General features: G+C 38.1%; 1 protein-coding gene across 1 annotated transcript in view; it reads left to right on the forward strand.

Annotated features, from left to right (window-relative positions):
* Positions 1–14152, forward strand: part of LOC124839179 (protein RRP6-like 2) — a 30027-nt gene that overhangs the window by 8980 nt on the left and 6895 nt on the right. The window contains exons 7-9 of the mRNA XM_088116082.1: positions 8031–8139; positions 12754–12836; positions 12982–13027. Of these exons, the coding sequence (XP_087972208.1) occupies positions 8031–8139; positions 12754–12836; positions 12982–13027 (238 nt within the window). The remainder of the gene's footprint in view (positions 1–8030; positions 8140–12753; positions 12837–12981; positions 13028–14152) is intronic.

The following is a 14152-nucleotide window of genomic DNA, read 5'->3' on the forward strand; positions in this document are numbered from 1 at the left end:
CTCAGACAAGAGCACCAATGAGCTAACTGTTGATCTTTCTTTTTTTAAAAGATGTGACTAGAAGTGTCATGCACATGGGAATCACTTCCTAGAAATTTTCCCTATGAATTTTCCTTAGAAGTACCTGGGTGCTTAGTAACAAGGGAATAATGGGATGTGGAGAACATGCATTAGGATTATAAATATATTCAATGGACTAGGAGATATTTAGAATTATGTAATCATAAAGGGATAAAACTCATTTTCCATACTATGAAATTATGGGAAAGGCAATTCAACATAGATCAATAGAAATGACTTTGATTATAGGGAATCAACCTGGACAAAGTCGGGGACTCATCTAGGTTCAACCTGCACAAATGTCTAGCTATCCCTTCTTGGGAGGTGCACTCCAATACTGTGAAGTGTCCTGCAGCACATGTCCTGAAGTCTGCTTGCTTGTCTAATCTGTAGCACCCCTAAGTCCAATTTCCACGTCGCAGCCTTGACTGTTCCATCTAGAGTAGAGTGTCACAAAATGGATGTTAGAGGAAAATTCAAACTGGACTTTGGAAACTCAAGCCGGTAACTGAAACTTGGCTATTGGAAATATATCAATCCACCACTAAAGCAGATATATTTTATTGATGTTTACTTTTTGTAATTTAATATAAACCTGCTCATGTGACTGTACTATTAACTCACTGGTTTTAAACCAGTATCTTGTCTGATTTAATAACTGGTCTGCTTTTAAAAAACTCGTATTAAGTGTTAGTTGTTAAGAGAAGTGTTGTGGAAGTCTTTGGAAAGGGAACTTGTTTGTGATTTCGTGTACAAGACTTGTATAGATGTGGTAACTACCTTGAGTTTTTACTTCAATATTTTGGATGTGCGTAACAATGATATATATGTCTGCCAAAAGATAATCAATTCTAGGTCCTCGTAAGGACTTAGTGAATATGTCTGCCAACTGGTTGCTTGAATTAACAAACTCAGTCTTGATATCTCCGGATATGATTTTTTCTCGAATGAAATGGCAATCAACTTCAATGTGTTTGGTTCTCTCATGGAAGACAGGATTAGAGCTAATATGGAGAGCAGCTTGATTATCACATATAAGTATCATGTGAGTGACATCTCCAAATTTCAATTCACTCAACAATTGTTTAAGCCACACAAGCTCGCAAGTAGCTGATGCCATAGCTCTATATTCTGCTTCTGCACTGGACCTTGCCACAACACTTTGCTTCTTACTTTTCCAAGATATCAGGTTGCCACCAATAGAGACACAATATCCAGAAGTAGACCTCCTATCAGAAGGGGAACCAGCCCAATCAGCATCTGAATAACAAACGATTTTTGTATCGTTGTTAGGGCCATATAGCAAACCTTTCCCAGGTGATCTTTTAATATACTTCAGTATGCGAACAACTGCATCCCAATGGTCTTCACATGGGGAGTTTAGAAATTGACTCACCACACTAACTGCGAAGGAAATGTCAGGACGCGTAACAGTAAGATAGTTTAATTTACCAACTAGTCTTCTGTACCGTTCAGGATCTGAGAAAGGCTCCCCCTGATTTGGTAGGAGTTTGATGTTAGGGTCCATAGGTGTCTCAACAGATTTACAGTTCATTAACCCTGTTTCCTCCAAGATGTCTAACGCATACTTCCTCTGAGATATGACAATACCATCACTGGATTGTGCTACTTCAATACCCAAAAAATACCGAAGTTTGCCAAGATCTTTGGTTTGAAAATGATGACAAAGGTGTTGTTTCATCTGAGAGATGCCAAGATAGTCGCTTCCTGTGAGAACAATATCATCGACATACACTATTAAGTAGATACATCCAGCACTCGAGTGGCGATAGAACACTGAATGATCCGCTTCACTGCGAGACATACCAAATTGTTGAACAACACAACTGAATTTACCAAACCAGGCCCGAGGAGACTGTTTTAGGCCATATAAGGATTTGCGAAGACGACATACCAATCCAGATGACTCCCCCTGAGCAACAAAGCCAGGCGGTTGCTCCATATAAATTTCTTCATGCAAATCACCATTGAGAAAAGCATTTTTGACATCAAGTTGGTAAAGAGGCCATTGTCGAAGAGCGGCCATGGCAATGAATAGGCGAACAGAGGTCATCTTTGCCACTGGAGAAAAAGTATCACCATAATCCAAACCAAAAATCTGTGTGTAGCCTTTGGCAACCAGTCGAGCTTTCAGACGATCAATTGTACCATCAGGACCAACCTTGATAGCATACACCCACCTGCAACCAACAACAGACTTTCCAGATGGTAATTGGACAAGCTCCCAAGTTCCACTTTCCTGTAAGGCACTTAATTCATCCATCATAGCTTGACGCCAACCAGGATGAGTTAAGGCATCACCCACAGATTTGGGAATTGACACAGAAGAAATGGATGAGAGACAAGTATAAAATGATGGAGATAATCTGTGGTAATTAAGAACAGTATAATGGGGGGAAGGGTTACGGGTAGAGCGTATACCTTTACGGAGGGCAATAGGCAAGTCAGACTCAGTTGCTGGAGCCGGAGGAGACACATGAGGCGGCACCGGAAGTGAGTCATGAGGTAGGCAATTACGGCGACTATAAACCTGAAGTGGTGGAGGTGAAGGATGAGCCTGTGGTGAATGAGAGTCTAAAGAAGGAGAAGACAAAAGGGGTGGAGTATCACCAGGAGGATCACAGACAAGAGGAATATCAACAGTAACAGGGAGAGGTACAGAACTAGAAGATAGATGTGAAAAGTAAAAAGAAGACTCATCAAAAGTGACATCAGCAGAGATAAAATGACGATTGAGAGATGGGGAAAAACACTTATAGCCCTTTTGTGACCGGGGAAATCCTAAGAAGACACATTTGTGAGATCTAGGAGACAACTTATCAAGACCAGGACTAAAATCATGAACAAAACATGTAGACCCAAAAACTCGAAGAGGTAATGGATGCAGAGGGTCTTGAGGAAATAAGATAGAATGAGGGATTTTGTTATCTAGGACGGAAGATGGCATGCGGTTGATAAGATAACATGCTGTGAGAACTGCATCACCCCAAAAGCGTGAGGGTACTTGACCGTGTATCAGAAGTGTACGAGTTGTTTCAATAAGGTGTCTATTCTTGCGCTCAGCCACCCCATTTTGTTGAGGGGTATAAGCACATGAGGTTTGGTGAAGAATGCCATGAGAAGCCATAAACTGTTTAAACTGTTGAGAAAGGTATTCACGGCCATTATCACTACGTAAATGTCGAATAGAAACCCCAAACTGTGTTTTTATTTCATTGAAAAAAGATTGGAAAATAGAAAACAACTCAGAACGATTCTTCATTAAAAACAACCAAGTACATCTGGAATAGTCATCAATAAAAGTAACAAAATACTGAAAACCTAAAATGGACTTAACACGACTAGGTCCCCAAATGTCAGAATGAACCAATGAAAAGGGAGACGACGCCCGTTGTGAGACACTACGAGGAAAGGAACTACGAGTATGCTTCCCTAACTGACAAGACTCACACGACAAACTTGATAATGTGGACAACCTCGGGACAAGTTGTTGTAGTTTGGCAAGACTAGGATGACCGAACTGAGCATGAAGAAGGGATGGTGACTCCATGACTACGCCAACATGTGGAGAAGGACGAAGATGATAAAGGCCATGAGACTCACATCCTGTGCCAATCATGTGTTTCGAACTCCGGTCCTGCAACCAAACAGAATCTTTAGTAAATGAAATAACACAATTAAGAGTGCGAGTTAAACGACTAATGGACAGTAAGTTGAAGGGAGACCCAGGGACATAAAGTACATGATCAATGGATATGGATGGAAAAATATTAACAGTACCAATACCATGAGATGAGACTCTAGACCCATCAGCCATTGTTACCAAGGGTAAATTATCAGGACATGACAAGGAAGAAAACAAAGACTTGTTACCGGTGATGTGATCAGTGGCGCCTGAGTCAAGGACCCAAGGTCCGAGAGAGTGAGTTAGACCAACAAAAGGTGTACCTGTACGTGCAACAGATGCAGATGTAGTGGAACCAGAGTGCTGATGATCCTCATACCATCTGAGAAATTCGTTGAAGAGTGCAGGTTTGTCTATGGTATTAGATGAAGTAGGATGGTCTGCAGACGGTGATCGGGGAGGTGGATCAGAATTTGCCATTGCTACAGATCGAGGAGGACGTCCATGGAGAGCATAACATTTATCAATCTTGTGGCCTAACTTGCCACAATGGTCACATTTTGGACGTCCTTTACTTGGCTTGCGAGACCGACTTCGATCATCACGTTGAGCAGCCATAACAGAGGAATCATCAGTATGGGAGGATGTCTCAGTGACGGGTTTGCTCGGTATACGCAAAAGAGCAGAACAAGTAGAAGTAAAGTTGGGTATGACAGGAGAACCCAAAATCTGATCACGGACATGAGAAACATCATCAGAGAGTCCGTATAATGCCAACAACATGAAGAACTTTGATCGTTGTTCCAATTCTTCAGCAGGAGTGGAAGCAGGAGGTAATATATCATTAAAGTCATGAAGAAGGGCATGAATTTTACCCAAATAATCTGCCATGGGACCAGGATTGCGCGGACCAATAACAGTTAATAGGTCCTGACAAACACCATAAAGACGCTGAGTGTCATTGGTGTATAACAACTTCGCTTGTGCCCATACTTCTGAACATGTTTCATAGGATCGAAACATTTGTTTCAGTGAGGAGTGAATGGTGGACTTTATAACAATACATAACTGAGCATCAATTTTCATCCAGCGGGAAGTGTCATCTATGGGAGCAATAGTCACATTTTGAGTAAGATGATCTAAGTACCCCTGACTCTTCAACCAAAGTTTGATGTCGGACGCCCATGTTGCATAATTTGTGCCATCTAACTTGTCAATGGACAAGTGTACATTCACATAATTGGTATATATTGAGGGATCAGAAGATGAGCCACCAACAGAGGTGTTTGTAGACGAGGAAGACGCCATAGAGAGGGAGAAACCCTAAAAATTCAAAGTGCTCCGATTGACGCAACGACCACAGATCCGGAAAGAGGGCGAGGAGGCGATCACGACGGTGCTGATCGGCGGCGGAAAGCTCCGGCGACGCGCCGGCACGCGCGGCGGCAGCGGCGGCAGCGGCGAATCTTGCGGCGGCGCGTGGCGGCGCGTGGGTGCTCCGATCGCCGCGATCTTCGTGCGACGGTGGTCGCCCGGCCGAGACGATCCCGATGGTGTGGTCGCCGGTCGATTCTGGAACTCCGGCGGCGGCGGCGACGGCGGCGGCGGCGGCGACGGCGGCTGCGACGGCGGCGGCGGTGACGACGGCGACAGTGATAGGTGCCGGAGACCGTGGAGTTGACTGGAACTATTCCTGTGCTCTAGATACCATATGAGAAATAGAGAAGATTGGGAGAAAATATCCCTTGTGTGTTTAGCATACACATAGGGTAGTTTATTTATATTGTAAGATATGGGCCAATGCCCTAATACAGAATAGACTAAGCCCAAATAACAAAAACACACATCTTAATATCTAACAAGAAGTGTTGTGGAAGTCTTTGGAAAGGGAACTTGTTTGTGATTTCGTGTACAAGACTTGTATAGATGTGGTAACTACCTTGAGTTTTTACTTCAATATTTTGGATGTGCGTAACAATGATATATATGAAAGATTATCCCTAAATGCATCACTTCTGCTGATTATATAGCTCTGAATTTGATTGAGGATTCAAGGGAAAGGGTTAGGTTTAGGCTTGAATTTTGGAGAGATATTGGAATCAAAGGCTTTTACTCGAGTGGTTAAGAATAAGACAGAGTACATGCATTGCAAATATAGCAAGAAATAAGAGGAAAATAGCTTGGGATGTAAATCTTGGAGATTAAGAATGATGGGAAATTTAATGAAATCAAACACAGGATACAAGCTGAATGTTTAAAATGAAGAAAGGCATCCAAGGTTGTTTGTGACCATTGAAAAGAGACAAATCAAGAAGGCATATGATGAATTTCATGTGTTTAGACCACATTGTGTTGGAGGTTCCTCCATTAAGCATGACAACCCTCCGAGTCTCTTTTCCTTTGACACTTCCAATAGAGATGTTTTCTCCCCCTAAGATTTCTATCTTGGTTAGGTCACATTCATGGTTCAGACCATGTAAAAATTTAAAGATTCTTCCTCTTTCAACAACTTTAACATGTGGGGCAGCATTTGTTTTATTTATCTTCAAATGTTGGTACTGATCTAGTTTTATCCACAGCCCATTCAAAGTTTCGTGATATTTTCATAGAGAGAGAACCTTGTTTGGTGTGAAACTGATAGGTTTCTGTTAGGAATCTTTAGTGTAAGAACCTAACCGTCATCCTCACCACTGATATGCACTCACACAAGACAGAAAGAATCAAACAATGGGTATGTTATTCACAGTAACAATCACTGAGTACCAAGTGTAACTCGAGGGCCTAACCCCTCTCACCAGGTTCGAAACCGGTATGTACAAAGTATACAATTGACTAACTCCCCTCCTACAAAATTACAAAAGGTTTAAATTTATAGGCCCCTTGCCCGCCTTCTCCAACTGTTCCACCGCCCTATCTTATATCCTATCAGTTTCTTAGTATGAAACCTATCTAAACACAACACTAACACACACCAAACAATCAAGAAAGATAGCGAAACAAAGTATTCTGTATTGATCTCTTCAGTCTGTACAACCCAAAACCTCCAAGGGAGCCTAATTCCCCCTCCACAGGATAAATGAGTCTTGTCTATACAATGAATGTTCAAAAACTCCCCTTTACAAAGAATACCCCAGCTCTTTATAAGAGCTCTTTTCCCGCCCCCTAACTATTAACAGTTAGGCTTCATTAACTCTCCTTACCTCCTCATTCCCTCTTCTCTTTCTCTCATAGACTCTCCATATCCTATCAGAAACACCTTGCTTTAAATGTAATATCAAACAGCAAAATCCTTTTCCAAAAGGTGTTATTTAAGTCACCCCAAATTTCTTTAAAAGAAGAATAAAACATATAATTTTGAATTATCTTGGGAACCCTTGAATGCCACATTCAAGTCATGATAAGTGAATCTTCGTTAGCTAGCACAAATCTCAAAATTAGGTTCATTTAACCTCGGTCCTCCACCATCAATGTGGTATGATCTTGACCATCCTTTTAGAATCCTCTGAATGTTCCGGCTTTTTCGCAAATAATTTTGGCGTCAAATTGGTAGGAGTCCACTACATTTGGAAGATCATTTGGATCCATAGGAGTAAATGTAGCCTTAACCATTGAGAAAATAAAAAAGCAAACTGCAAAGGGAAAAAGGAAATATTTGCAAGGGAGTAAAAGACTCAAATCTACTGAAAAATGGAGTCGAACAAGATGACACCATCCCTTGGGGATGGACTTAGGGGGCTTCTGCAAGCCTATATGTGGCGGCAGTGGTGATAGGTGGGTGTGGTTGGAATAGGGTGCTTGGGCTACATCTGCTGACACTATTGTGGCGTTTGGTGTTTTTTAAGGTGACACAACTACCAACATTGTGATCTCTAGTGTGAGACGCACCTTTTTATCCTACCACTGTCTTCGAGGATGGTGGCTGCGGCAACAATAGAGAGCCTAAGATCTGGAGCTGTGATACCAACTTGAATAGTGAGAGGGAATACAGAAATATTTTAGTAATTATAATCATGCTAATTACATTCTCAACCTCTATTTGTGACAATCATATTCTCTTTAAAAAAGAAATATAAAAAAAGAAGTGAAATATGAATAAATATGTAGATTCTAGAGACATTTTCCTACTTACTGGGGAGATAGTACGGTATTTTTATCCTAATAATTCCCTATTTACAACATTATCTGTAGTTTTTCTGCTAATCACAGTCCATCTATGTGTGAAAATATTAATTTGATTAGTCTAAGGTCTTATGCGATATTGACTTGTATATTAAGCTTGTGATTTTTATAACTACAATCTAATGAACTATTTTTCTGATTATAGATATGGCAGAGAGGATACACACTATCTGCTCTATATATATGATTTAATGAGGATCAAATTGTTTACATTGTCTAAGGAGTCTGAAGGTTGTGATAATCCTCTACTGGAGGTAAGTTGATACCAACCAACTAATTGACCATGCAATCTATCAATTAGTTTATATGATTATTAGATGCTCCTTTTTCCCTTGGTTTATTTGGTCCGAAATATTTTAACTTTCAAGCTTACTTAAACTAACTAGTCATTATTTCAATCATAGATAGTTGAAAAACAAGCATTAAAGGGAAATTATCCAAGCTAAACTAGTTAATATTTCAATCTTAGATAGTCAGAAAGGGAGCATTAAAAAGGAATAATCTGAATATTATTGCTTGGTTAGGAATACAATCATGATTCTACTTATGTATGGTTGTTGATACCCAATAATAAAACTCTGAATAATTAAAGACACTCAATCTCTGTTCTAAATTAGTGCTAATTGGTAGACAAATATTTGGTCGTGTTAAGAAGTAGATTTTAAGCCTAACTTAATCCTACAAAATCAGCTTATAAGGTGAGGTTTGCACCCACTTATATATTATGAAGTTGTTTTATCCCTAGTTGATGTGGGATTTTCAACACACACTCCTCACGTTGAGGTATATACAATCTCAAGCGTGAAACTAAACATTAATGGATGATCCGATAGTGAGTCGAAAAAAATTCAAACCCGGGCTGATCCACCACAGGTTAGTAGGTTAAACGGGTTGATTCACTGACTCACTTAATGGAGACAATGTTGTCAGTTGGGAGTTGGTCTATATAATTAGACTAATCAGTTCCTTGGAGGAGAGCATGATAATTTTGTAGATTGAGCTTTAGCTCTTTGTGAAGGGGAAACCCTTGGAGGAGAGAGTGCTCTCCTATTTTGTGTTATTTTCAGTCTTCTCAATAAAAAATATTACTCTTCTTTCTCTTTTTAATTCTGGGTTTCTAATAATTGGTCCGACCTGTCGGATCAAGGAGGGAAAGCATGGAAGGAAGCTACAATACTTTGGAGAGGGGGACCAACGAACTGGATATAAGGATGGCAACATGGAGAGGACTTAGGCAAGAGATGAGGAAAGGTTTCACTTAAGAATTAAACTGTGAAATAATTCTAAAGGGCTTGATTGATCCCTCTCATAATCTTCTATTTATAAGAATAAATTGATACAAGAGTACATGATAAATAGGGTAACCCAAGACACAATATAATCATGATAAATAGAGTAACCCTTGACACAATATAATCATTATGAATAGGGTAAATATCCTTACACTCCCCCTCAAGCTGGAACATACAAATTGTATGTACCAAGCTTGGAACAAATAAACTCAACCCGAGGATCCCTTAATGACTTGGTCAACACATCTGCGAGTTGATCGTTTTACCCAACAAACTCAATACAAATTTCTTTAGTCAACAACTTTTCACGAACAAAATGACAATCAATTTCTATATGTTTAGTCCTCTCGTGAAAAACTAGATTTGATACAATGTGGACAGCAGCATGACTGGGCTTGATTGATCCCTCTCATAATCTTCTATTTATAAGAATAAATTGATACAAGAGTACATGATAAATAGGGTAACCCAAGACACAATATAATCATGATAAATAGAGTAACCCTTGACACAATATAATCATTATAAATAGGGTAAATATCCTAACACTCCCCCTCAAGCTGGAGCATACAAATTGTATGTACCAAGCTTGGAACAAATAAACTCAATCCAAGGACCCCTTAATGACTTGGTCAACACATCTGCGAGTTGATCGTTTTACCCAACAAACTCAATACAAATTTCTTTAGTCAACAACTTTTCACGAACAAAATGACAATCAATTTCTATATGTTTAGTCTTCTCGTGAAAAACTAGATTTGATGCAATGTGGACGGACATCAGCATGATTATCGCAATACTTCTTCATAGTATGGATGTCAAAAAAGTTAAGTTCTTGAAGGAATTGTTTCATCCATATAAGTTCACATGTTAGTGATGTCATTGTCCTATACTTGGCTTCAGCTATTGATCGAGCTACTACATTCCATTTCTTACTTTTCTATGAAATAATGTTTCCTCCTAGAAAAACACAGTATCTTGTAGTAGATCGTCTATCAATAGGCGGACCTGCCCAATCTACATCACAATACCCATAGACTTGAATGCTTCCTTTATCTTCATATAACAATCCTTGCCTGGGAGCCTTTTTGACATACCTTAGAATGTGAATGAGAGCATTCCAATGGTCAACACATGGAGCCTGCATGAATTGACTGATCACTCCAATTGTAAATGTCTACACAAGTCTCTTTCAGTTGAGATATTCCAACAACATCATTTCCTGTAATGACAATATCATCAACGTATACTATTAAGTAAACACATTTCCCAAGAGAAGAATGATAGTAAAAGATTGAATAGTTTGCTTCACTGTGTTTTAGACCAAATTTTTGAACAATGGAGCTACACTTTCCAAACCAAGCACGTGGTGATTGCTTGAGGCCATATAGAGATTGATGCAATTTGCATACCATACCAGACTCCCCCTGAGCAACAAACCTAGGAGGTTGCTCCATATAAACTTCTTTCTCAAGATCACCATATAGGAAGGCATTCTTGATATCCAATTGATGAAGTGGCCAATAACGAATGGCTGTCATGGCAAAGAAGAGGCTAATAGGAGTCACATCTTGACTACAAGAGAGAAAGTGTCACAATAATCAAGACCATAAACCTAAGTGTAACCTTTTGCAACAAGTCGGGCTTTGAGCTGATCAATTTCACCATCAGGGTCGACTTTAACTACATACACCCATCGACAACCAACCGCCTTTTTGCCAGGGGAAGGGGCACCAGCTCCCAAGTAATACTGTGGTCAAGAGCGTGCATTTCTGCAATCATAGCTTGTTGCCGTCCAGGATGATCAAGTGCTTCTTTCACATTCTTGGGTATAACTACAGAAGACACTAAGGATAAAAAAGAAAAATAGGAGAGTGACAATTGATGATAGCTAAGAAAATTATAAATGGGATGAGGGTTTCGAGTGGAACGAGTACCTTTTCTGAGGGCAATAGGCCATGCTGAATCATTTGCACCAGGACGCGTGGGAGGAGGTGACGAGGGAGAAGAATTTAAAGTTGGAGATTCACCATTTTCTTGGGGATGTGGACTATCCATTGGGGCCCTGTGTGGGATGAAAAAATAAGTGGAGGTAGTGCTGTCAGTTGGGAGTTGGTCTATATAATTAGACCAATCAGTTCCTTGGAGGAGAGGATGATAATTTTGTAGATTGAGCTTTATCTCTTCGTGAAGGGGAAACCCTTGGAGGAGAGAGTGTTCTCCTATTTTGTGTTCTTTTCAGTCTTTTCAATAAAAAAATATTACTCTTCTTTCTCTTTTCAATATTGGGTTCCTAATAGATTACTACTTTGGGTGTAGTTGGATTTGATTAATGAAGAATTGATCAAAATTGTTTTCTATAATTGACACTTTTTCTAATGAAATAAAAAACTCAAGTTGATATATTCATTCATATTTTACATAATTATAATGCTTGTTAAAATTACTTGATGCTTTTGAGGGAATGCTATCCTAACATGTTATCATCAATTCTTAATGATTTGGTTCCCGTCTTTGTGTTTCTCTCACTTTTCTGTATAAAGTCTTACTCTATGTTCATTTTCCATTTAGACGACCCGTGACATGTTCTTGTATAACAAAGGAATTAGCATCAAATGTTACAAAACAATTTAAAGAGCAATATTTTTTTTAAAGAGACTAAATTGTAAGCACAATTGGAATGTACGAGCAAATTAAGATTGAATCCATGAGAATTTTTGGAAAATAGATAAATGAGAATGAAGATCTATTACCAGAAATATGACTAGGGACACCTAAGTCAAGTATCCATTGTTGAAAAACAGTTAGTGCCGAAGAAGATTCTACTTGATGGTTGAATTTTTTCATATTTAAGTCTCAAATACACTTGGCACTCATCATCTGAAAATTTGGACAATCCTTTGCATCTTGCTTTCTTGTTTTTCCATGTGCCAAGAGTCTCTCCCAAAAACATGGAATAGCCTGAAGTTGATGATGACTGCATAGTCAACATCTGTGTAAGGCTTTCATGGTCAAATTCCCACCTTTTTTGAATAAGAGGTCTCTCCATAGTGTGAATTTCAAATACAGGAGAGTTTTATCAACAGATTGGCCACTAGCTTTGCCCTTTGGTTCATGATGAGTTGGCTTACAGTTGAAAATAAGAATGATTTTATTATTCTCAATCATATCAATTACATTCTCCTTTGCTCTATTTATAACAATCTAATCTTCTAAAATAGGAAAATAGGGAAACAAAATAATCTAGAAGATTACACATCTATTTTCTCTAATTAGGAAGATTCTATAGATATCTTCTTTAATTAAGAAGATATTTCCTCTAATTACAACACTTACAACACTAACAAATGCTAGCTCTCGTTGAGTCTCTGTCAAATATCTCAATTTCCGTACCAATAGCTGATTTTGCAATCAATCTGTCCCCTAATTAGTGCTAATTATAGTAGTATTCTTTCCAAATTTAATAACTTATTAACAACATAGATCTTTAATCAAAACGCAGAACAACACTAAAGAATGGCTGGCTTAATGAATCTTATCTTTCAGCCTTTTAACCAGAATTCCATTCACTTACAGGTTTATAAGCGCAGTTATGATATCTGCATGCAGTTATATGAGAAGGACCTGCTGACAGAAAACTCGTTCCTTCATTTATATGGGTTTGTTGCTTTTTCTCTATTGTCAATCTTTAATTACTTCAGCATTCTTTATTAGTAGCAACTTTTTCAAACTACAATTCTGCCACTTCTATGTAAAATGAGTTTTGAAGTATTTTTGTTGAATTTATTACTGTTTTCTATGAAGGTTGCGAAGGGCTGGTTTTAATGCTCAGCAGCTTGCTGTTGTTTCAGTAAGTTTCCCTTTGACTTTGTGAAATAAATACTCAACATTTATTTTATAAACATTCTATAGGGATATATAGTATTTGATCTAGAGGAAATTGAGTATCTTTTATTTTTGTGTAATTAATGTAATTAGTCTATGTACATAAACTTCATGGTGTCATTCAAATACACTGTTTCGGCACAATATGCCCCCTATTCTTCTGGCATTACACAAACTAAGAATGTTAGCATGTTTTTCTCTTGAATACCATTTTTTTTGTTGATATTGTAAGACCCCTGAAATGTGTGTTATATAAATATAAATATAGAACACAATAAATGTTGTTGGTAGTAAATGCTAGGTGTAAGCTAGAGTAGACGACTACTGATGAAAATGTGAGCACTAGATGACTTGGTAACTGGGGAATAGACTATATAAGTATTAGACAACCATAACAATAGAAGGACTAGAGGGATTAGATGATTCGATTTCATTGGGTGAAGACAACTAAATCATTGGGTGATGGATTTGTACATGAAATATGTTATAAAGAGGTTATCATTTAGAGAATTATTAAGGAGAATATTGGGAATGTATTTATTATGGAAATTGTTATTATAGGAAAGATTTGGCAGTTAAAGAAAGATTAAGTAGGAAATAAGGTGCATACTGATATATAATATGGATATTTTTATATTTCTTAAGAGATAAAATCTTTGATGATACGAGAATGATTTTAGAAGATTATAGAGTGCATGAGAATTATCTTTGAGCTAATTTTCTTATTTTATCTACAAGGATATTACAAGGCTTATCTTAAGGGTTGAGATTTTATAAGATTTTTTCTATGAAACATAAATAGAAAGGTAGGAAAAGATATATATGATATTTTATGATTATTAAAAGGATCACGTAAAATTTCTTAAGAGTATCTAGGATTTTAAAGATGAGAATGAAACCTATAAATATATATACTAAACATGTGAGTAAGGGTTCTAATTGGTGAGAAGAAACATGGATGAGTAGAAGGAAAAAGTAAGAGTAAGAGTCAAACGTAGGGAGAAGCTTTGAAGTTTAACGTACTCAATCCAAGTTAGGGAAGTTAATATTTAATCTGATTGTCTGATGAGTATCTATATGCATTGTCATG

This window comes from Vigna umbellata, chromosome 5 (assembly GCF_029865625.1).
Source record: "Vigna umbellata cultivar VRB3 chromosome 5, Vumbellata_1.0, whole genome shotgun sequence".
NCBI classification, from domain to species: domain Eukaryota; kingdom Viridiplantae; phylum Streptophyta; class Magnoliopsida; order Fabales; family Fabaceae; genus Vigna; species Vigna umbellata.